Raw genomic sequence first — 25,434 nt, 5'->3', positions numbered from 1 at the left:
AGCCTCTGTTTCCTGTTCTTAGCTGGGGTGGCACCCGGTGTGATCTTCTGCTGCTGTAGCCCATCTGCTTCAAGGTTTGATGTGCTGTGTGTTCAGATATGCTCTTCTGCATACTTTGGCTTCAATGAGTGGTCTTCATCCTGAAGATGGTCTGGGCATTCTCCTCTAACCTTTGACGCCAACAAGGCATTTTAGCATTTGGGCATTTTGAAAATGTTTTTAGTAGGTCTTAATATTTTTAAGTAATATTATATGAAGGGCATGTCCCAGAGGCAAAATTTACAAGAATCAGTATAAGTATTATAATTTTAAAAAAAATGCACTTTTACACAGCAGTTGACTCAGTCTTGTAGACTGTAGGCAAGTTAGGATAACAAAGCTTAACCAATAAACAAATAGGAAGGGCATTTCCTCCGTATTTAGTTTTTATTTTTAATGAACATTTTATTTCAGATCTAGTTTTAGTTTTAGTTAAGGATAATCAACAATAAGAAGAGACACATTTAGGGTTAACTGTTGTAACCAAATAGAATTAAAACATTTAATCTCAAACTAATTTCTTGACAACCACAGCATAATCCAATCCACGCAAAGCCCAGAACACATTTAAGTCATAGAAAAGACTGTCCTCTCACCAGCAGTCTTAGCTTTAGTATCCATCCCACATAAAAAAAAAGTAGAAACTCATTAAAACTGTTGGTGCGGAAAGAGTGGGAGAGGCAGGGCAACTGAAGTCCTGGAGTGGGTGAGAAAGTCTAAGTTATGCCAGTTATGGGGGCTGCAAACACCATGAAACTACTGCTGCACGTCTTTGTTTTCTAGTACTTTTTGGAGTCAAGCTAATGAGAAAAAAACACAATACGAGAAATCAAGTGTCTTGGCTTATTCAGATATATTTATTTTCATCTCATTTACAAATAATAATGCAAAGATACAAAGACAGAAGCCTTCACACAAGAAAAATACATCAGGTACATTTTAAATGGAAAGCCCCGCCCCAAATCTATAACGTCGCTCACATTTACAGCCAACTTGGATTATTTTGGTCCAATTTTAACAGTTAAAATAGAAAACGCACAATTTGAAGAACAAGGTTTGGACCAGTTGCTTTTAAAGGGTTAGCTCAAAAAGAAAAAGTACAGACCTGCCAAGCTCTGCTGCAGAATGCTAGATTTGCATATTATACGAGCATAATGTTTCCTGTTGCTGCGAGTGCACTACAGAAACATAGTGCACCTCTTCACGGCAACAGGAACATAGTGCATTTGCAGTGTGTGGAATAGTTTCACTCAACTTAAAATACATTGTAGAACGTTTTAGCTGCCATTGTGTGAGTCTTGAACCAGCACTGGGCCGTCCTCGAAATGCACTCACAGGATTCATAGCTGTGGGCAACCCACTGAGTGACCTTACACTCTGTTTCATCTTCCTGATTCAGTTTGTGTTTTAACAGCTTGTGTCACAGAGCCACTATTAGTCTGACTGTACAGTATTTGTATGTGATTTTTCTTACTCGTGTTATTTCTCATCGTGTCCATGTTATGTCTCAGTGTTTTTTTTTTCACTACAAAATACGATTTCACCACAAATTTATAAAACAAAGGCGAAACTAAATGGTTAGTTTAAAGCAAAATACAATATGTCAAGATACTTTGAAATTCGGCATCATGCAGAAAATAGATTTCTCATCTAGTGGACAGGATATAGCAGTCATTTCTTTAAAGGGGACCTGTTATGCTCATTTCCAGCACCAAATTTAAAAAAACAAACAACTGCTGACTCTTCTAGAGTAGACGTGCAGGATTCACAGTACAGAATAACCCCCACGTATCTTATAGAGGGCCCTGGTGCAGCTTCTCAGGACATCTTTTGTTTATGCAACAGGCTGTTTTAGCTTTTTTCCCCTTAAACATACAGAAGGTTTGAACGAAAGGTGGGTGGAGTTCAGGCCTAGTAGTTGGTGCATTGTATTGTAAATTCACTTTGGACAAGTCACAAAAAAAAACAAGCAGGCATGCAGGCGTCTGCAAGGGCCTTCACGAAAGTAGCGTCACTGGGACCCAAGTGGCCCGAGTGACATAAAGTATAAGACCCACAGACACGTTTTAGAAATCAATTTCATAGTGACTTAATTGCCAAACAATCTCTAGGCGTATCCCACTGGGGCCTTTGATGAGCATACTAAGACTATCCACTCTCAGTGACATCATACAGAGCCAAGAGCAGAAAAAAACTAAGCATTTAGGACAGGCTTTGGATAAAGTAATTACTGTGGTCTTGTTTATTATTAGTGTCTCCCATTCTAAGAGCAAATATAACTGGAAGGAGATGCATAACAGGTGCCCCTTTAATTCATGTTGTAGAAATCAGTAATTGTGTCCAACCTAAACAATGACTTTGTAGGTAAATATGAAATAATTTGAACCATAATGGGATCATTTGAGGAAAAAAAGAGGATGTTTTATAAAAGTTTTAAATTTTTTCTCTTACTTATGGCTATCTTTTTTTTTTTTTTTTTTTTACCTTTGGTTCAACTGTTGATTTTACTTTAAAAAGAAGGAGAAAAAAGATACAGTGCTGTAGACAAATCTGCTCTGAAGTAAAGACCAAAAGAATCTAAATAGTCTAATATGTAACAGGAAGTGGAATTCCTGCAGAATAAAAGTTTTTCAAGTAAATGAAAAGTGCTTCAAGGGCCTTGAAATGCATATGGACGAGGTCCAAACGAAATATCAGATAACTCTGAATTAATAAATAATAATATTGAAATAACTGTTCAACCTTACTGATTCACTGTTTAAACCACAAAATTGTTTAGCTAATCTACACTGCAAGTGGTTCTACATGCATGTAGTCTGTTTTTCCAGATACAGTATTTAACTCAGCTGAAACATTTTAAGGTAGAGGAAAACAAACGTTGCTCTGCTGTAAACTCTTGTCTCTGTAAACACTGGTGCGATACCAGAACGTTACTGCTTAAAAAGGTGGCAGTAACAGGCGACGCATCAGTCAGCGCTTATCTACATGAGCACAAAAAGTGTTTAAAAAAAAAACACAAAACAAAAAACAAACGGAAATAAAGAACCCACAAAAGATGTCAGGCTCACTATAAAGTCTGGAGGTCCAGCAGAGAATATAGAGCCACAATGACATATTGCAGCACAGTATTTCTCAGTGCATTTTCTTACTTTGACATCATATCACATAAAGCACGAAAAACATTGTTCCTACCATACAGAAATATACAAAGCTAGTCTATAGATTTACAATGACATAATCAAAACTGTGTGGGTGTTCCACGGGGAAAAAAGCGCATACTGGATATTGCGGTATAAAACACAGTATCAAACAACGGCTTCTACATGTGCATGAAAGGCTGATTACCACATATCTGATGCTTTTAGGCTTCACTTAGCAGTCACGTAGCCTATACACGATGCAGAATCAAAGAGAGACAAAAGACGAGTTTAGCGAACAAGGGGGGAAAAAAAAACGCTTGCTTAGACAAACAAAACCCACCTAACCCTTAAAAATAAAATAAAATAAATTGTTAAAAAACAAGCCATAAAGAGAAAACACTTAAGGAGATTCGTGCAGTCACAAAATTATTAAAATAGAAAAACAACCACCCCACTTTCCCACAGTGATAACTAGAACGCAGGATCACTGACCAACATGATGCATCTGAAATATTAGAGTTTTGTTGTTGTTTTTTAAAGGAAAAAGCTTAAAAATCTAATTTTAAGATTCAATCATAGTTTTGTGTTGCATGAAAATAAATATGCTGGCACAGGGTTCCTCGACGCACATCGACAGACGCGATGTTTCAGGAACATAACAGCCGAATAGTGTCCTGGGAATGAATCTATATCTATTTTACATTTTATTCTACCTGCACTGAACTGCAATATTAATTCTGCAAAATACTTTTCAGGGACTGACTCATCCCATCTGGCACAGTATTACAATAACACTTACTGCAAATGTCCAATGCACTATTTTTGTAACTTGAACCGTGGTTTGTTTTTCTTTTTTTCTTTTTTTTTTTGCTAATTAATAATTTATTACGACATGATGCAGTCAGAGCTGCAGAGACACGACAGACACACCTGCGTGCAAAAAATGTAGGAAAGAAAAATGTGTAACAGTGTAACAAAATACTCACCGACTGAGTAACAACTCAGCTCTCTTCAATAGATTTTTTTATAGAAGTTTTCAAAAATAACTATAATTCAATTTGCTTTTTTCATTTGTCTTTTCTTTTTTCTTCGTCTTCTTTTTTTTTTTTTTTTTTTACAAGAAGGCAAGTTTTATCAAAGACAGGACAGACAGGTCCAGTGCACATAACAGTCACGAGGGTAGGTGGGGACGGGGGGTTTGGTATATACACTCTGAGAAATCAGTGTTTTAAATAAATGCATAAAGTGCAATAATGAGACACGTTTCTGAATGAACTCAAAGGACCCATCTACTGAAACACGCACTGATTTCACAGAGGATTTTTAAAGCACGAAAGCATACGACTACGAGAGCGACCAGAGCGATACGGAACGAACTGATAAAGGGCACGGACAACACGAGCGCTACGAGAAAACGGATACATAGAGTCGCTGTAGTGCCAGGGAAACGAGCAAAGCAACACATAAAACTTAAAGCAGGATGTCATATCTGCTTTGGGGAAACAATATGTGTCCTTAAGGACATAAAGGCTAGTTATGAGAGGCAATGAGGATGACAGGATGGCAACAACATGGTTGTACAGATGTGACCTAAATACATTCTCTTTGTATCAACAATTCTGTTCTATTATAGAGGCAGTTCAATTGTCTGGAAAAATATACATATATATATATAGATATTTCAACTACGCTGAGGTCACATCTTTGGGAGTAATCCTGTGTGCCACGCTCAGTGTGCCTTTTCCCCCCACCATCTCTACACCTCACTAGTCTGAAAGAACGGAAACAGTTTCAAAAGTAACATGGCACGGTCGCCGTGCGTCCTCTAAGAATCCTGCACGCTGCCTTCCTGCGTATAAGGGTTCGATGTGTGTGTTTCATTTTACAGTCCCAAATCGATCGCTGTAGTTTTGCATAGATACCGTTACGCAAACTCTAATCACATTCTGTACATGTAAAATATAAAACAAAGCCTGTAAACATCTAGCTCGTATTCCTCATTTATCCGTTTAGGTGCGATAAATGAAGTTGAAAAATGATATGGTAGTGACGACACAACGGCGGATTACGTAGGCCAAACCACCTGTAAAAAATTACTCCATCCCTAAAATGCTTCTTTGTTTTTTTTCCCCTCTTTCTTCCTCATCTACATAAGAGTCATCTTTGCATGAAAACCAAAATGTAGACGCTATTAAGGCAAAACAAGTATGCACAGTGATTTGTGATTTCATGCATAAACTGATGACCGCCACTGACTATGATAAAAATCAAAATTCACCATTCCCTAAAAATAAATGAGCTTGCAAAAGGGTGACTCATCGCCTCACCGGGGCTTCCATTACAGCTTGGGACAGAGGGAGGTTAAGCTCAACAGGTGTTTCCTCTGAGTCATCAAGCTACTCTATGTTAACAGCCGTGCGATCGCTATAGTGTGATTTATTACGGGTTTGCTCTACAGACATAGTTTAGTCAGTCATTGATGGAGAATTAGAGACCGGGCTGTTTATGCCCCCAAATTTTCATTAAGCTTCCTCGAATAAAAAACGGGTATATCATCTAAATCGCAACAGGATCCATCACAAAAGGTAGTGAGAAAACCATTAAAGGGAAGCTAGCAGCAGTCTTTAGAAACATTTTAAGAGCTCATTTGTGGGAGTCGATTGTGTTGGGTCGTGTGGAATTGATGCTCAGCCCAGATGAGGCCTTTGATCAGCCTGATTCTAGATACCTTCTCCTCAGAGACCCTCGGCTTTAGGTAGCAGAGTTCACACACCTGTTACACCCGCTACTTTTGTTACAGCCTGTCAAGGCGAAATGCATCCTCGGTGGCGGGATCGGTGAGGACCATGTCCGGGTCATTGAGCATGTGCAGGCCATCCAACGTCAGCGGGTCGATTTTCAGATCGTCCAGCGGGAACTGAGAGTCCACATCAAAGCTGACATCTGTGGGCAGGGAGCCAGACAGGTCCTTGGGCAGGCTGGGTGGAGACTCTCCACTCACTGTGGAAAGACAACAAGAAAAAAAAAATACTATTCATCTCACTGAGGTTTCTAAGGAAGAGAAGGAAGGCTAAAATTAGAGACAACTTCAATGAAAACAAAAGAATGCAGAGGAGTGTGGGTTATGATTTGATAACAACTTAAGGGGACAGCTTGGCATCATAATTACATATCTAAGTGAAGCTGATTATTAGGAGGGCTAATTTTTTAAAAACTAATAAAGGCAAACCTTAAGAGGATGGTTATCTTTGAATCTACATGCAGATAAGTGTTATACGTCTCTGCAGCATTTAACAATGTCAGAGCTAACATTCTAGTGATTGAATGACAGGTAACCCGCTACTTTCATACTGCTCAGACCATAAATAATCAAGTTGGACTTTCATTTTTTTTATCCTGTGATTTATGCCCGATTTAGACTTCTGTGGGAAATCTACGTCGTAACTTCCGTCATAACTGCAACCACCTTTTTTATCCTTGATGTGCAACTCGTGAGAAATGTAACAACACGTCGGGTTGCGGCAGCATGCAACGACTGAATGACAAAGTGCTGTTGCTTCCATCCATTATACAAATCCAGTAATCAACCAAATCATTGTGAAGCTTCTTCTGTTCAGTTACTGTCACAAGACCCACAAGAAAATGTGAATCACAAGCGTTCCTCCGCACTTGGATCTACCAGTTCTACACTTTAGAGTCTGGGTCTCTGCCTTAACAGGCCACTCGCTGCATGTCTTGAGAAGCCGTGTGAAGCACCTGTGAGAATGATGTTGGGGATGTTGCCATGGCTACTGTATCCAAGCTGCTGCGAGTCCTGAGGGTTGCAGTGGCCAGTCAAACCCATCATAAGAGCCTGGGAGTAATTGAGGGTGGAGTTCTGGTTGTACAGGCTGTCAGAGCTGATGGGGGTCTCCATCATGTTGAACTGCTCCAACTGGCAATCCCAAAAGAAAGAAATAATGCAACAAGTCCCTGAAGTAGGAGAAAGCTAAATGCAGGAAAAACATGCGAAGATGATTGGTTTCTATCTGACACGGACAGAGCCTGTACCTGCTGTGAGAGCGCACTGGCTTGAATGGAAGGCAGCTGCTGGTCGTAGAAGTCTGCAAACACGCTGCCCAGTATGGAGTTGTGCTGCAACAACAAACAAGCAGTGATCGGTTTATTATAGATGTAGGTCAAAATTACAAGTGCGCACCATCAATATGAGCATATATATGTATTGCATCAAGGCTTCAGACATAATACATTAAACAAAAAACACGGGATATACAAAACGAGACAGTCAAAGCAGCTAGAACACTGCAACATGTCACAACGTCTGGAAATGTGTGAGGTTTTTAATGTACAAATGCCCACCCAGTTTGCATATGCCAACACATTAAGTGTTTTTATGTGAATGATGCACCATCAGCGTATTTATTTTATCTTTTGTGTTTTAAAAAGAAAAAAATCTCGGAATTACAGCACCGTCTAGGCAATAAACTACCAGATGTTTTACTGGAATTTTACACATTTATCATGTAGTTTCACTGGTCTGACCCACTAACGATCAAAGTGGGCTGCATGTTTGACACCTCGGGTCTAGACAACCAGATACAAAGGCTTAGAATAATTAGGATTTTTTTATATGCCTCTATAAAATGCTTATAGCCGATTTTCTTTCATGAGGAGGCCTTCACAAGTCTTTGAGCATCTGCCATAACGTTTTGCACATTTGTGTGACATTACTGCAGCACAAACCTTTTCATTTTAATTGCACAAAAACGATTTAAAACCTGCAAAAAATAAAAGAAAAAAACAGTTGTAGTAATCTGCAGATATGTAAATAAATGTATTATATGATAAAATAAATAAATAAATGGCTTAATTAATCACACGAGGCAAAATCTTTCAATATCAGCTGCCGATATCTTACAGCTCTCTGTATACATAATACACTGAAATGCAAACCGGCCAAACGCCCCAAATCGTCTACGTAAGGACAACAAAAGGAAAGCCTTACATGAAAAAGGAGCTTCCTCTCCTGCCTTCTGGCTTCCACGTTTTAATTAAGACAAACCAAACAGGATGTAATGTGCGTTAAAATTAAGGGAATCACTGAAAATGTAATCCCCTCTGTGGCTTTATTCTCCCCTCCACCGACTCATCCAGCGCAAGCTAATTCTCTTGAAAATCCTGATTTGTATGTCCTCATCGAATCAGCAGCAGGAATTCTCCCGTTTCATTGTGGCCTCTTAATGTATAAGTAATTGGATCATATTCTCAGTCTGTGCTCCACCTAGTTCTAAACCACATTATCTGTGTGCGCTGCACAACTCCCCACGGGGCAGAGCAGGTTAACAAGAGAACACAGACTGTTGGTTGTGGTTTGGCCCGTGGATAACCTCGGGACTACGAGTGAGCCACTTCAGCTCTGGAAAGGCCCGAGTTGGGAAAGCAAACATATAGAAATGCACACACAGCATGAATCAACTCTGTCACTCGCCACGTTCCTCTCTCTCTCCACATCTCAAACACACAAGGGCATGTTTAAAAGTCAGAAACTATAACTTCAATCTTTGGACCAGTAAAGGCTTACTAGATGGCACTTTTAAAGGTGTAATTCAAGACAGTATTTAAGAAAGAACACTTAGCAATAAGCGATTAAAAGATTATCAGCACTACCTTTTGCAAATCTTACATGCTTTTACTAAGTCTCACGCACATCACTGACAGCCCTAATCCATGTTTACCTTGGGTGTGTTCAGTTTATCTTAATGCACTACATTGCAAGCAAGGTTCAGTTTGCACAGCTTTTCCTGAAAAATCCTTCGAAGGGGATTAATACCTCCCTTGATGCTCACCCATTCCCCCCCATGCTGGTGCAAACCCACAATAAACACAGAGATCTGACAAACATGGGAAAGAACAAAACAAACTCCACTTCACAGTCTAATAAGCAAGACTGGGAGGGAAACGGTGGAGTTGCGATGCAAATACCACAAAAAGCAGCAGAGGAGGAGGAAGGTCAGGGACACGGCTACATCACAAAACACATCAATGACACTAAGAGACTGCTTAAAGAGACTGGTGGTCAGATCTGGGCAAAACAAGAGCTGCTCAGGGTTCACAGTTTGTCAATGCTTAATGTGATCATTCAGATCAGGAATAGAACTTTTTAATGCACATTTTCTATGTATATATTATTAACTTTAAGTACACACAGACAGCTTTCTCCCAGAGTATTTCCTTCACTGCGCGGTTTCACTTCCTCTTATGTCAAGCATGGAAAACACATCAGTGATTTATAAGGTTAATGATGCCGCTGTGCATGTCGGTAGACTCAGACTCAAAGAAACCCCAGGATTTCCTGCTATTGCTCGTTAAAATGTCAACTAATAGAGGCTGCACTGTGTTTTATCTACTTATTAGATACTAATAGATATTATTCTTTTTTGGCTTATAAAACACAGAAAGTAATCATATGTAAATGCATAAATAATGACAATACAATTAACTTAAGGGGGGAAAATGCTTGTTTTGATGTTATGGGTCTTGCTGAAGGGCTCGCTTTTTATTTTATTTTTTTTTGCCCAGATCTGTATCAACAAGAAAAAGCTGCACGGAGTCCTACTCAGCAGAGATAACCACAGCACTACGATGCAAGGGACGGTGATGTTTATACAAAGCGAGCCGGCAGCTCGTTCAGTCCATACGCCCTTACTTGAGGCGAGCCTCCGGGTGAGAAGCCTTGATTGGAGACGGGAGAGGTTGGAGATTGATTGGCAGAGGATCCAACCCTACTGCGGTACTGTTGAAGGGACGAGGCCTGATACAAGAGGATACATTTGAGTTATTCACACTGGAGGCCGTCGTTTTGTTTCCCCCCCTCGTTCGTTGTGTGTAACTCTTCTCCTATTGAACAAGGAGCTTTGGTTAACCATGTCTGTGGTGTTTTTCTTGCAGGAGACTGGCGATCAGAGGAATATTGAACCTGTGCATACTTGTAGCTAATGCTGAAATGTAATTAGTATGATCACAATATGTGACGAGTGATGTGTAGATCTAACGTCAGTGGAGTAGTAGAAAAAAAAAAGAAAAGTGAAAGACTGAGTACTACAGGGGATTAATTAGTAAGAATATCGCTGGAAATTAAACCTGAGCAAGTGAATATTTTAAAAATAGTGACCAGGGAAAACCCACTCTGCTATCTCTTGTTCTGTCCTATCATCAGATGTTTTTTATACTGTCTAACAAAATAAAAAAAAAGTACTATAAAACCTTCCAAGTAAGCAACAGATACGCCATCAAGTAATTGAGATTTATCAAATGAGGCTGATAATGTTTAATCATTTACAAGTCAACGAGGCGTTCAAACCTTTAAACTCCTAAACTATTAAAAGATAAGTTACCAAAATAATGGTAGCATGAGATGAGAGCGATAAAAAGGAGTTCAAGGTCTGTGGATAGAGCTATAAACCGGTGACCTGGTCAGTGGCGTCGAGTAAACCTGTTTGAACTCGCCTGAAAATGAAAGAAGGTCATGTTTTCCTTGACATTACTTTGACTGTAAAATGATAAAAACATTTCCTTATTAACGGTTTAATAACAAGAATACAAGTCTAAGATCCAGATCCCAGCGAGCTTCCTCTGCGTTTTCCGTGACCTCACGCCGCACAGTCTTTTACGGAGATGAAGAGAATGTAGGCCACTTCATTTCTGCAGTAATCCAAACACATTCCCATCGCAACAGTAGAGCGAAGCAGCGAGAGCCTAGATCTGAAGGAGAAACAGCGCCTTACAGAAGCTTTCAGATTCACGGATGTTTTGCGAATCTCTTTGTGCATTTTTTTACATTCTGCTTTAGTGGTTTTTGGGGGGGACTTGAACTCTGCAGAGAAACAAAGAAATTCTGGGACTGCAAAATTATGGTTTTGTATCATAGTTAAAATAACAAAGAAAGAACAATTGCACTGTCACACACAGTCCTATTTTCACGTCGTTTTTTCCCCCCCAAGCAAAACGTCTGTTACAAAACACACACTTGGACAACTTCACGTCACAGCTGAACGTCTACGAGATCAGTTCTGATTACTTCGACGTGGCAGTGTGTTCGCGAAACCCCGAGCCCAACACGTTAACACCATCTGAAAACAGTTCTTTGGGAAAACTGGGAACCAGCCAAGGAGAACCAGTCATCACTGGGTTGTTGTTGCAACAAATCAGCGAGACACAGACTGCTCACCGCGTTCATGTCGATGGTCATGTTGGTTTGCGAGGACGCCTGGTTGTCTGACGGGGAGCAGGAGTTCACCGAGGACGGCAGCTGGACCAGACCCGCCTGCTGGAAAATAAGCAGTGGACTCATAAATAGATAACTAATCTTTAAGCACCACTGTATAATTTTAATGCTTGCTTAATCACACACGCATTATATTCATATCTTATTTTATTACATCTTGGCAGATATGAAAACACATCAAAAGAAGAAAAAAAAAATCACATAAAAGGCTACAAGTTGCCTTTTATGTGACATTTTTAGGAGTTTAGATTTTAGAGTTTTATATGTTTTTGTTGAATTTTATTGTCAAAGATCATGCCAAAATGTAAAAAAAACACACACATAAACTTTCTAGTTAAAGGTGAAGAGTCTGACCTGACTATGCACAAGGACTGCTGCACTGACAATCTCCTGTGAAATGTCTTTTTTCCCAGACCCCGAGGCAGCAGGGATATGGTTTTACTTTTACCCCTCTAAGTAAATCATTGTGTATTTTTTGTCTAAATGTTATACTTGCGTCTCATCTGTTGTTCTGGGAGTTGAGACACACGAACAAAGATTTTAGCAAGTTAGCGAGATCTCCGCAGGTGTTTTGCAGTTGGCCTTGAGTTCTTTGTACCTTCTTCAGGACCGCGTGTATTCGCACTTGCTGTGATCCCAATAGCCCCACGTCATTATCTCCTCTGTTTATTTCATTGTGGACCGATGAACGCCTAGATTCTTGGAAATGTGTCTGTAGCTTTTAAGAGGTTTGTGCAAAAACCCAGCGAGAAAGCTTTTGTGACTGAGTCATAGTTATCACAAGAGAAAACTCTCTATGGCTTTCTTACTGAGAACAACCTCTACAACCCACACTTCTAGTCTCATCTTCATAATTGGAACACCTGAATCCAAACAGCTTTTGGAGAAGCAATTAGCAGGGATTCACTTTTTTTTTTTTTTACAGCCTCTCTGATAATAACTCAGTATGTTGAATAAAGACATGGAAAGCACAGTTGTTGGTGCGTTTTTATTTTTAGTCAACTGTGGCAAAAATGAAGATCTGCTCAAAAAGTAATCAAAGTAAATGAAATAAAAGCAGACGTGACAGGAATATCAAAGAGTTTGCGAAGTTTTCTTCCAACTAACTGGTAACTGAAATCATCATAGGTTTTAATATTTATTTGGAACCTTATTAAAAAAATATAGTTATAATAATTCATTTATGAACTGCTGCTCCTATAACTCTGGTGTGGTTATTCTCTAATTCCATCTCATTAAACATCTCAACAATAGAGAGGTGACTGAATCACAGACGAGTAAACGTAAGTAAGTCAAAGTAAGTCGAATGTTCCCATGAGAGCCAAAACGCATCATCGTCATTAAATGCAGTTTATCTTTTTTTCCCCTCATTTTTCATCTTACTCACTCATTCACAATCTGGATGCTATCAATCTAATTAAAAAGCAGCAGCAGCTGCAGATAAACATTAAGTCTGAGATCTTAAAGTCTGGCTAACATCAAAGTTTTGTAATATTCTTTTTTTTTTTTTTTTAATGGGCTGTGGAAAAATGCATTTTCATTTCAGTTAAACATGAACGGCTTCATGATTACAGTTTGTTAGGACACGTGTTCAGTAACATTTAACATAAAGCTATAGTTTCAAATGATTTAGCGTTCATGTGATAAACAGAGATAAAATGTATGAACATTCTTAGAATGAAAAGAATGAAAACATTCATAAATCCAAAAATATTGGAAGAAGTTGGAAAGACTTGGAGATTGGGATTAGCTGTACTTGCATTAATAAACATAATCCCGAGATTGGAGGCTTAGGGAGCTGACAGACTGATGAAATGGAAAGCAGACCACAACGCCAGCGTCACAAACTGAAACACAGCAACAGGTTTGTAAAGGAATGGACTCGATCCTAATTTCCAGTGAAACTTCCTGAGGTCTATACCACAGCCACTGAAAATTCAGGACTCTGATTGGCTGGAAGACCCAGAATAACTTTTACTAAGTAAATTATTTCATCAATTCCAAAATTTAGACTTAACTTCAGATGATAATGACTCATTCTCTACTACTACCAATAACAAACATGATCAGACGCTTCTCTGTATGTTGTACATGACATGACAAGTTCGAGAGTGCGATTCGAGTGTGAATCCACTGCAGCTACTATAGCGGACCCAAGAAATATAATTCCTTATAAGGAAGAGTTTAAGGAACGGCTGCGGCAGAAAAGAGAAAACCGGAGAGGAAATGCAACCAAAACTGCGGAGAAAATGAAAAGATGTCCACAAACCACGGGTAAAAGCGAGGGAGTGAGAGAGAAAGTGAGTCAGTGCCAGGGGGAGGGGGCAGCGATATGCAACATCTGCACTGGCAGCATGTTGTGTAGGAGAGCACGTTGCTGAAAGTTTCCCATTATCTTTTCGGCTTCAAATAACTCTGACCTAAGGTGATAGACATTCTAAGAGGAAGTGACTAGCAGTGATTTGGCTTTAGCGGTGGGCAGAAAGCAAGTTAAACTACTCTCAACTCTGAGGTGATTGTTTGAAGTAACTAACAACAGGGCAGGGCGACCAACTGTCAGCTGTAAAGCGGCAGACAGTGAGCGAATTGCTTCATATGCAGATGGACTAACGCTCAGCGATCCTCTGGATGTTTAAAACGGGTAAATGAAAACAAAACGAGCCACACGTCCGAGTTAAACAACTGCTGTTGACTCATTCATTGATTTTTTTTGGCAAGTGGTCATAATACTATATAAAACTGGATGTTCGTACATATGAATGAGATGAAGTTTATTATGTTTTGAGCTGTGGCTTTGGATAGAAACTCACTTGCTGGTTTGGGTGTGTCTGGGACGACGGCTGCTGGCTGAAGAAGGCGTACTGGGACAGCTGCTGCTCCAGGTTCATGGCATTAATGGCTGCCTGTTGGGAGCACGGCACTTTATATGACAGAAACCTCAAAAAGCATTCATTTCAGTATTTGTAGCCTGCCTACAAATCATGACACTGTTTCTATGTCTATTAATGTACAACGCTTTCCTCTTGAGTACCTGGGAGAGAGTGAGAGGTGGAGTTGTTGGGGAGAGCTGCAGGTTCTGGTGCTGGTGGGAGTCTCCCGCGTTCAGGATGAGAGGAATCACACTATCCTGCCCGGCCTGGATTTCCATGGCTACTGTGGGTTGAGACGTGTTCACTCCTACCCAGCACAAGAAAACAGTTTCCTTAAAGACCCAACTTGGCACCAAACAAGTGGCAAATGCTGAAATCCAAGATCCTTCATATCCTGCACATAACTTTAAGATATGTCCAGAGAGAACAGAGGAGAGAGTGCTTATTACCACCTTGTGTGTTACCCAGAGCCTGCGTGCTGCTCTGGGAGCCGAACGAGGCGGCAGCTGGGTCGTCGTGGTCGAGCGGGGTGGGCAGCGGAGGAGGGAACTGGATGTTGGTCAGATCGGGAAGAGAGCCGCCAGTGTTGTGGGCTGCTGGTTTCATCGAAGCGGTCAGCTGCTGTTCTGGAGACGGGAAAATGCTGCAGAAAAACAGATGGGTGCCGTAAACTCTCCAGCGATGACATGCTCGATATACTCGGTGATGAAATAGCAGAACCGCCAACACCAGTAGCTTATTCAGATTACTTGGAAATGTCTCCCGAGGCAAACAAGTCCAGAGATATTTGGACTTCATGCATTTGGCCCAGGGTATTTTTGCAAATCTTTTGGCTCCACACTCTCATTCCTTTGGCAGTTGAGCGAGTCAAAATGAAAATGTTGAACTACAGTCAGATGCTTTCAGTTCAAAACTACGCTTTATTCACACCCATTCATCAGATTTGTGTACACACGTACCTAGCCGAAGCTTCCTTTCTGGATTTAAACACTATATCGTAACAGTGAGACCAACGTGCCCCCCAAAAATATTTACACTGAAACATAATTTCATTGTGTTACTCAGACTATAGAGGAAGGTATCCTTAGACAACCTAAGACATTAAAACTCACTGGATTCCAGGAACTTTGCAGGGCTTGGATCTTGAAATGTTCTAAAGTGGGAGAAAAAAAGACAACTAGTGTATCAGGAAGACCAGTGAGATACTCAAGTGAAAAACATTTTGTGTGAAGATTTACTTTTTTGCTGTCCCAGTTATGTTTCTGTCCATCTTCATCCACCTCTTGTTTAATTGCTTCAGACCCCGGTACAGTGAGTAGGAGGACTGGGGAGAGCAAGAGCGAGAGATGGAGATGGAGAAATTAAAAAATAAATCTCCTCAATCTCTTGGATCTACAGATGTCCTGCCTGTTGAAGCTCATAATAACTGCCTTCATTTAATCAGATCAAGTGAGTAAGTGCAGTCGTTAATGTATGTAGCGTCAAGTTACAACATATATATACATGAATTTATATATATCCAAGCACTATTGCATTGTAAGGTACAAAATGATGACAAGGTACCCAGCAATTCCCTTTGAGTAAGCACTTGATGACAGTGGGAAGAAAAGGTTCCTTTAAAAAGAGGAAAAACAAAAACAAAAAAAGAAAGTAGACAAGAAGTGTGACATTAGTAAAAGAAAAAAGAATTCTGAATGCAAATAATGGGTAAAAGCACAAGCACTTCTCCAAGATGATACATACAAATTCAACCAAAGTGCTTCTAAAATTGACATAATTCCCCTCACATGGCCATTAGGAGCGAAATTCACATGGTACTTGAATGCGCACCATCTGCACAGCAATCAATTTTCCTCCTCTTGCCTTCAAAGCTGCATTCAAACCCTTTCATCATACACTGCAGGGCGCTTCCACTGAGTCGTCAGGAGAAAGCAACAAAATACCACAAAAACTAAACAGGATCACAAAAAAAACCAAAAAAACAAATAACACTGAATTCTGCAGATAATGCAAAAAAACACTAATTTAAAAAGCACATATAGACTAATTCAAGGCAGAGTTAAAAGCTCATTTCATGCAGGGTGTCTGTATGAAGTGAGCTGACACACACCACACTAATGAACATGTCTCTTACACTACATGACGAGAACATCTTCGAAATCTTGTGTACCTCGTTTTGGCTGCAGCTCCTGTGATCCTCCAGTGAAGGAGGCCTGCTGGGCAGGAATTAGTGTGCACTGATGCAGTGCTGAGTCAGAGTTTGTCCTGCAGCACAAGAATTTTAAACTCACATAAGGCGATCTATAGACAAAATCTACCCGAATAGCACAAAAAAGTACATAGTGGGCAACTACAGCACTGCGCGACAACAACATCACATGCAGCAGTCAGTTATTTTTAAATGTTTAACACTAGAATAAGGACACTGGAATAGTTTTAAGTGTAAATATAAACATTTCAATAATTTTTCTCAATGGCAGAAACTGTGAAAGTCATTAAATATGTGACAATGCAGAAGGATTTCACAGTCAGAGTGTTAGCCTCTTGGGTCTTTCCACTCTGAATGTGTCTTGCGTTATTATCTGAACACATTTCTTCATGACAGGTGAAAAAAAAATGCATTTAGTTGCAAGAAGGCCATGCCGAGACATTGTGTCATTATCAGAGACCGTCTTACCTCCTCCAACTAGTATCAGGTGGCGGCGAGAGATATACTGAGCCATATGGACAGCTGTCAATGTGACATCGCAGGTTAAGAAATAACAGCTGGAGAATAAAGCCTTGGCAGAATCAGTGTACTCTCTTCTGTGAATTCAAAAAATAAATAAATAAAAAAAGCACTGTGCTTGGTGATTTTCTACAATACAGGGTACACTTTCATTACCTACAGGCCGAAGTCTTTTACAAAAATGCCCACAAAGAGTTTGATTAAGATCTAAAAATCTGAAATCAAGAAGCACTTCCGTTTCAAAAGCTAGCTGAATACAACAGCATTATTAATGAAAAGGTGTTAATAATTGCTTGTTCTGCACTGTGTATTTTCCAATAATGCTACCACGAAGGAGCATTTAAACACAAATGTATATTTTATGCATATATTAAGCTTTAAAAAACAATAATACAGTTTAAAGATTTGCATTGACTTCTGCTGGAGAATGATGAGAGCCCGCAGGTGGTTTCACTTATACTGTGTGATTAGTCCTGTTCTCAGAACTGTGTGGGTGTGTGCAGACTATGGTTTATTAACATCTCCACGATGCTAATGTTCAGCTGTTGACACCATGTTATTCCCAGCCAAACTCCTCCCACTGAATATTTATCATAATACATGAAATCTCTGTCTGTCTGTCTGTCTGTGCGTTGGTTTCTTTGTCCACCAACTCCTCCGAGAGCATTAGAAGATGAGCAACCAAACCTGTGCACACAAGTTCATCTTAGGCCCCGGAAGGTTCTTATCTATATCAGATACTGCGGCATCATCGCATTGCCTAGCAACCACCCAGCAACAGTTTGAAACGACCCATTTTTTTGCACTTATGCACCTTATAAAAGCACTGTATCGTTTGTATTTCACAACAGTAACATTTAATTTGTATTCGCAAAAGCTAAATTATGCATGACACATTATGATGGCATCGTGTTGCCCCGCAACCACCTAGCGACAGGCTAAAATGCCCTGTTTTTAGGCTTCATGCACCTACAGCAGTTTATGAGACATCCCTATCGTTTTTCATTTCAAAGCTACTTCTCATTTGAATCCACAAAAAGCTGAAATATTCATGCCTAGTAAGCACCTAGGAATGGGTTAAACTGACCCATTTTTAGGATATTAACATGTTTGTTTGTTTTTTCTCAGTGTGATTAAGTATATCAGGCTTCCAACAGCATGAACAGGCCAAAACAAATACTGTAGCATGGGGCATGCATTGGTAGGATAACATCTGTGTAAATTCCTAATAATCTGCAGAAATGCCACTCTACTGCTCCTAAAGAAAAATTTGACCGAGTGAAGTTTTGACCAAGCACTCTGATTTAAACTGAAGCTCAGAAACCAGATAAAAATGGTAATGGTAAATGGCCTGTATTTATATAGCGCTTTACTAGTCCCTAAGGACCCCAAAGCGCTTTACATATCCAGTCATCCACCCATTCACACACACATTCACACACTGGTGATGGCAAGCTACATTGTAGCCACAGCCACCCTGGGGAGCACTGACAGAGGCGAGGCTGCCGGACACTGGCGCCACCGGGCCCTCTGACCACCACCAGTAGGCAACGGGTGAAGTGTCTTGCCCAAGGACACAACGACCGAGACTGTCCAAGCCGGGGCTCGAACCGGCAACCTTCCGATTACAAGGCAAACTCCCAACTCTTGAGCCACGATCGCCCCAACATTAAACAACACTTCACCCAACAGGCAGCATAAAAGGATATCTGTCGTCCGTGTTTGTCAACAGACAGGGGTTTCCGGTGGGGCGATGTGATGCGGTTCCGATCGCGGTAGACTCTTTCCACCAATCCGTGGTGTCGCGTCGACCTGTTCATGTCGAGCCCTGAATTCTGACAAATAAAGACAAGGAAAAAAATGGGTAATGAACTGGGCAAATTGCAAACATTACTTTTCAGCTCCTCACCGGCCTGCACTATTAGAGCTGAATGTGTAACAATAACAAGAGAGTTTTTGAGGTCATTAATCTACAAAAAGCACTGCGGCAGCCACGGTAGTCAGCACTTTACCTCAGTTACACTGCTCTTGGCCAGCAGAGAATAAACACTTCCTATGAGCATGTAGCACAGGAATGAAAGGTAAAGTGGTCCGGGGTGAAAAGGATGGGGGAAGACTGGAAAAAGAAAATCTGAAATGTGTGCATTATGTTCTACGCGTGTTCTTCAACTTGTTTGTTTGTTGTTTTTTTGAGGGTTGTCATTTCATTGGCAAAGAAAATTAAAACTACGAAACTGCATTACATTTTCCTTTTTTTTAAAGGTTGGTATCTTGTTCCATTTGTCTGACGCTATTCCGTGGAAATTTCAAGGACAAGGGCTTTTTAGCCCACATGACAGATGTTTTCTGTCTTGCTGTGCAGCTTCAGTGCCTTTCAAGCAAGAGACTGTTTCCAGCACTGGCTGAGAGAATAAAACATGGAGAAGCTCTTCTTTCTCATATACACAGACTGACACACTAAGCAACGCAGCAGTCGCGTTGCAGATAGCACTGAACGCAATGATTTTTTCTTTTTTTATTTCCCCAAATAAAATGAAACCTATTATTCAGAACAAATTACACACAACCTCCTGACCCTTTTTCCCTTCAATTTCTAACATTCATTATTGTGCAATATCAGTTTTAAGGCTTTCACTGAAGACTGACATTTCTTTTATGTTTCTGTCGACAATTAATACAAATCCTTTCCTGCCACCTTTGAAGCTGCTCCTGAAAACAATTTAAAGCAATAAAAAAACTTCTGCTTCTGTTCACGTTGTTGCCGAGTGCACTGAAGCCCAGCATGAAGCTGTCTCCCTGCACATAAAACACACAATTCAAATTTGGTGTGACAGACGTGGCTTCAAGAACGTTCTTATTACGCTGCGGCAGCAACATATAAACTTCAAAGTTATTGCAGGACTGTGTACACAGTGTTTATTGGACAGAGCCTGCGCCGAGCCATGCTACAACCGTATACAAACCTAATGTAGGCTGTGGCCTTGGATACTTACACTGCCTCTAAATAAAGTATTATTTTTGTTCATATACTGCTTACATAAGTGACTTACACAAAGTATGTGACTTCCTGTAGAAGAATATTTAGTCCAGGGAAAAAGAACCTCAGGATGTCTAAAAAAAGCGACCAGTCAATACTGCAGGATATTACTTACCCATAGAGATTGGGAAAAAATGGGGGTATTTATTTATTTATATCACACAATATATTTTTGCAGTTAAGGCCACAGATTGAATTGACCTACACCAGGTATATTTTAGTTGTAAATGTGAAAGGCAAAGGAAAGATAAGCAATCCTGTACCTGAAAAGGCACGTCGATCGTGCTGTTTCCAATCTGATTGACGTTTGGCAAGGATCCTCCATAGTACTGCCCACGGTTCTGCCCCAGCTGCAAATATTTGGTCTTCTGCAACTGCAACTGCAAGAAGAACAACATCAGGTAAATCAGCAGGCATTTATGGGAAATTTAGAAAAGAAGTAAAAGAGTTTCTCGCTCGCATTAAGTCCACGCTCCAGTTACAGCGATGTAATAAATTAGCTATTAACACCCCACACGCCTAAAAACCAAGGACCAGGCCGTGATATTGTTAATAACGAGAGCTGAATATGATGTTCTGCTAGAACATTTTCTTTTTAAGTTGCATGATTGTTTCATTTACATTACAGGACTGTTTGCAGATTTTTCTTAAATTTTTTGAAGTGCTAAAAGTGAGATTTGTGGATTTTAGCAGTAAAGGAAAGGAAGATCGAAGTGGTGGAAACTAAAAGCTGTTTAATTTAGTGACAAATTTTGTTGCAAGCTCTAACGTTTACAGCTAATTTAGTGTCAAATTTAACGGTTTCTTTTTTATTTAATGTGAATAGATTATATGAATGCCAAGGTGCAAGCAAAGCAGTATAGATATAATTCAGTATCACTGAATGTGCCTGTCTTCATTTCAGAAGAAAACCCTCCAAACTGTCACTCCAGTGTTTATTTCAAAACAGCCTCCTTTTCCATGTCCAATCAGAGAACCCATGACCAGTCAATTAAATTGTCTCATGCAAGCCCACTGCTTACTGTTGGCATGGCAGAAAATCTAATAATAACAATTACTATGCCTGCATCAGTGGTGTATTTTGATAAGCCTCCAACCTCAGAGTATACTTCTTTAGCTACATGAACGCAGTCTCTGATGCAACGGATTAGATACTGTAACAACAGAATATGAAGTCTGGGTCACTTTAATCACAAGAAGCCGTGTACGGAGAAAAGCACAAAAGAAAAATCAGAGTGAGAGTTGAGCATAAAGGGAGGCAACAGTGTGAAAGGTTGAAACTCTAAACCCGAGGCATCCTTCCAGCATGTCTAACTCTGGCTCAAACAAGAGCTACCTAATGTTTGTCTTTCCATTAATCACTGGAAAAGTGCATCCTTTCACCAGTTTCACTGCCCCATCTCGCAGTTTTGAAGAAAGCAATCCAGCTTCGCTCTGTTTAATGGGTTTGCTCATACTCCACCTCTCCACTGGGTTTTAATTATAGTCAGCTTGGAGGTTTTTGCATAATTTTACTGACAGCCAAAAACACACAAACGACTGATTGCATACTTAATGAAATCTAGATAAAAAAAAAAAACATAAGGCCACAGACCTCCACCAACCTGTCGAGACATATCGTCTACAAATATGGACCTATAATAATAAAGTCATAACTCTGATGCAACTTGTTCTATTAGTTTCCAGATAAGGACGTGTTTAAAGGTAAAGCATAGGGAGGCCATTTTTCTTAACATGTATTCCCAAACTGATGATTTTTGGTTATTTGGTTACACGTAACTATGTTGCATAAGTGTAATGTAAAATGTTACATTTAAGTTACCTGTTCAAATGAAATGTACTTGATTGGTATATATTCAGTTTATACCAAGCGATTTTTGTGCGTGCTCTCACTGGCCACTTCTTTAAGATACACCTCCTCAACTGCTTGTTTATGCAAATATCTAATCAGCCAGACACAATGCAGCAACTCAGTGCATTTATGCATGTAGACCTGTCAAGTCAAGATGCTTAAGTTCAAACCAAATGGAGAAGAAAGGTTATTTAAGAGATTTTGATCGTAGTATGGTTGTCAGGACCAAGTGAGCTGGTATTTCAGTATTTCAGAAACTGGGATTTTCTAAACACCTCTAGGGTTCATAGAGAATGGTCTGAAAAAGAGAAAACATCCAGTGAGCGGCAGTTTTCTGGGTGAAAACGCTTTGTTGATGTCAAAGGTCAGTGGAGAAAGGCGCGACTGGTTCTAGCTGATAGGAAGATACAATATCCCCGAAAAAAAGTTCATTAAAACCAAAGCATGCAGAAGAAGAAGAAGCAGAAGCATCTCTGAATGCACAACATCTTTGAATCTTGAAGCAGATAGGCTACAGCAGCAGAAGACCACACTAGGTGCCAGTCCTGTCAGCTAAGAACAGGAAACTGCAGTTAAAAAAAAAAAAAATCACACAGAGGATTTAAGGCACTTCTTAATGGGCCAACCCATCACTAGTGAGGTGTAGCTAACAAAGTGTCGGGTGAGCGCGTATTTCTAATAATTTTTTTTTTAAAGCAATGCACGTTTAGAAGTTTTGCACTGCAGTCTGCCATTGACGTGAGACTGTGAACCAGCATCCACGATATCTACTGTTACATGATACTTCTGCTTTTCTGATTCTAGAAAGACCTTTAAGTTGCTCTTTATCGTCTTCTGAGCAGACACAAACACACAGATTCAGAGAAACAGAGCTTAGATAGGATAGTGGCTGATGCTTGCAATGATGTTAAGTCCATCATATTTCCACTCAGTAGCGGTTTCCACTGAAGCCCTGCCTCCATAGGATTTATTCTGGAGGCCTGTGCTGTATGTGGCTTAAATTCCACATAATCTGCTGGCCTTCATCTTTGCCGTAAATGTCACTCATGTTGCAGTGCACACAGGCCTGAGGACCCGTCAGACAAGTTCACCGCGGTTTATATGCACAGAAACACACCTTAACATATATCCCTATATGCACCACGATTTTCTAATTCATTTTTTAAAATGTCAATCTCTACGTTCACGGATCATATCATATGCTTTAGGTTAATCGCTTCGTATCTAAGCCCACGAGATGAAGGGAAAATCGCGGTGCTGGACGCGCGCTGTCAAACACGGATGCACGCCCCTTTGCTTTACACTTGCGTGGGACAAAAATTGTAGCCAATAACTTTTAGGAAAGATGGTCCCCGCAGTACGCATCTACATTTGAGGACCGACACATCGTGTCGGCTCAGCTGGCCGTCCACCGACAGGAGAAAATCGGCCACAGCTGGCAGGAAGCGTCGTTTGTTATTGTTTACCTGTTCTGCGTGCAGCCGCGGCGCTACAAATGCCTATTTGACAGCTCGCTGAAAACAAACGGAGCGCAGACAGGAGGGAGGGAAGGAAAAGGCAGCAAACGGTGTCGTTACCCTCGCTGCTCGGGTTATGCTCAGGTCTTTCATCACTTCTTCAAACGCCGCCGTCTCCTCCGCCTGCTTCTGGTTATGTAAAGCGATTTTCTCGCTGAATTTCCGCGGATTGTTCGAAGTCGCCATGTTTCGCTCTTCTGCTCCGTTTTCCTTCAATGGTCAGCGTCAAGTAACACGGAGGGAGGACGCACAGCTTCCGGTTAGAGAGGCGGACACAACGCAGAGCGTAAAAACAGAATACCCCCCAAAAAAAGGCAACGTTTACCTGCTTTTCCTTCATCCTGAATGAAAAGTCTTTAAACTTATTTTTTTAAAAGGTTTTTACAGTGTCGTGCAGGCCAAGTGGGCTTCACATATTTGAATTTACTGACCACAGGTGATACCTATAATCTACAGCTAAAACAGTCTGTGGACTGACTCTAACTAAAACAACAGGAGCCAGTGTGTGACTTATTACAGGAAGGCCACATGTGCAGGATCCCATGAAGCCTCTCCAGTGTGCTAATAAAGCGCTGCGTGATCCTGCTGACACTTATTAAACATGTTAGTGTGTGGGGAATGACGTCCGCACCGGGATCTGGGACTACCTAAATCAAATGCAGCTTTTTTTAGTGTTAAAAGCTTCAAAGACCCTAAAACCGTCGTTACTAACCTGCCGAGGCAAGAAAGGGACGGCATGTGAGCCTAAAATCAACTTCCGGCCACCGTGTTTTTATCTCATCTGTTAAACCGTGCAGGCAGATAACCGAACAAACATTTACTTTTACTTGATTAAAACCAAACGGTTTACACATCTTTTATTATGAAATCTGCTGGTTTCCGGTGTACTCAGGGAAGAGAACGGCAAACTTGACGCTTCTCCCTAGGTAGGCTTTGCGTGGTCACGTCGCTGCGCGGGGGTGTTGTGGAGGCGCACCGCACATCTGGACTGCGGAACCCCCGCAAAAATACACTATTTAAGAAGACACGCATCATTGTGTGCGTGTCCCTTAATATTTCTGAGGACAGTGTAATCTACAGAATTAATAATAATAATAATAACAATAATAACAATAATAATAATAATAATATTATTATTATTATGTCATTACATTACATTCTCTCTCCACATTACATTTGTGGAGAGACAATTTGCAGTTTGGTTTGGCCTTAGTGTACATGACTTGCGCCTTGAGTGAGAATGTAGAAGTCTCTGAATCCCCCTGGGAGTGTCTCTCTCCTCCTAGTTTTCCCACTGAGCAGATACAAAAGCTGTATGGACTACACATTCGCTGAAGACAAACGAGTTTTTTGTGAAAAACAAATGTGGTATTTGTGCCATCGATGACAAACGAATCCGTCTGCAGGGGAAAGAGAAAAAGAAAAGGTCTTTGCGTGTCCGTACCTGTTTTTTGGCTGCATTGGGATTTTTAATTTCACCTGCACTGCTTCATCCCCCCTAACACCCCCCCCCCCTCCAAAAAACCCCCCTCTGATTTTAATTTATGACTCCGTGTGGAGCGCAGTGAAAATAGCTTACTTGCAGATTGAAGTTCGCACGAAACACAAAACATCTGGAGCATTTGTTTTGTTTTAAGGATAAACGCACCTAATTATTGTTTCTTGTTCTCAGACACTAAAGACACAGTGGAGCTGTTTCACCTGCCATTAAGTTGAGTGTAATTTGGTTGTAATGTAACCATGGTAACATAGGAAAAGAAGTGACTCCAGGGCAGGTGGAGGATAGGAGTCTGAACACAGGATTATTATTATTTATTTATTTTTATTGTTCAATAAGCCTCCAAGGGGCAAGAGGCTTTAAGTTGAGCCTGTATGTAATTCCCTTTTAAAACGGGGGGAAATGCATGTGGAGGATTTCTGTATCCAGCTGTCCTTTGTCAGATATTGTTAATGTTTATCTAATGCAA

The 25,434-nt window shown here is 40.4% G+C and overlaps 1 protein-coding gene across 5 annotated transcripts; it reads right to left on the bottom strand.

Annotated features, from left to right (window-relative positions):
* Positions 1-873: 873 nt before the first annotated feature.
* crtc1a (CREB regulated transcription coactivator 1a) lies at positions 874-23,690 on the bottom strand. 5 transcript variants are annotated; one of them, XM_085253350.1, is made up of 16 exons: positions 23,528-23,690; positions 20,362-20,478; positions 18,771-18,896; positions 17,011-17,072; positions 16,504-16,598; positions 15,897-15,947; positions 15,572-15,657; positions 15,446-15,486; positions 14,786-14,976; positions 14,495-14,640; positions 14,274-14,366; positions 11,407-11,505; positions 9,886-9,990; positions 7,230-7,313; positions 6,936-7,113; positions 874-6,179 (listed from the first exon to the last, which is right to left on the bottom strand). In XM_085253350.1, the coding sequence occupies exons 1-16, from the start codon at positions 23,651-23,653 to the stop codon at positions 5,974-5,976; spliced, it is 1,806 nt and encodes a 601-aa protein (XP_085109476.1). In that variant the 5' UTR covers positions 23,654-23,690; the 3' UTR covers positions 874-5,973. The 5 variants fall into 5 exon arrangements, with proteins under 5 accessions (XP_085109476.1, XP_085109477.1, XP_085109479.1 ...); XM_085253351.1 differs by having other exon boundaries at positions 11,407-11,502; XM_085253353.1 differs by lacking the exon at positions 9,886-9,990.
* Between the last annotated feature and the right edge of the window lie 1,744 nt (positions 23,691-25,434).

The sequence above is a fragment of the Mchenga conophoros genome, linkage group LG18 (assembly GCF_057382185.1).
Source record: "Mchenga conophoros isolate Kocher_MC1m ecotype Shallow Benthic linkage group LG18, M_conophoros_male_GT1.1, whole genome shotgun sequence".
NCBI lineage: Eukaryota > Metazoa > Chordata > Actinopteri > Cichliformes > Cichlidae > Mchenga > Mchenga conophoros.
Note: the sequence above shows the minus strand (reverse complement) of the source record. Positions and strands in the feature narration are given on the sequence as shown.

Bases quoted from the DNA above. Each gene is read 5' to 3' on its own strand.
- crtc1a (XM_085253350.1), bottom strand. From the start codon at position 23,653: ATGGCGACTTCGAACAATCCGCGGAAATTCAGCGAGAAAATCGCTTTA. The intron at 15,658-15,896 runs GTACCTTGTCAT...TGCTCTCCCCAG, and splicing joins TACTCAAAGGGAATTGCTGG to TCCTCCTACTCACTGTACCG. The intron at 11,506-14,273 runs GTGAGTTTCTAT...CTTATTTTCCAG, and splicing joins AGACACACCCAAACCAGCAA to CAGGCGGGTCTGGTCCAGCT.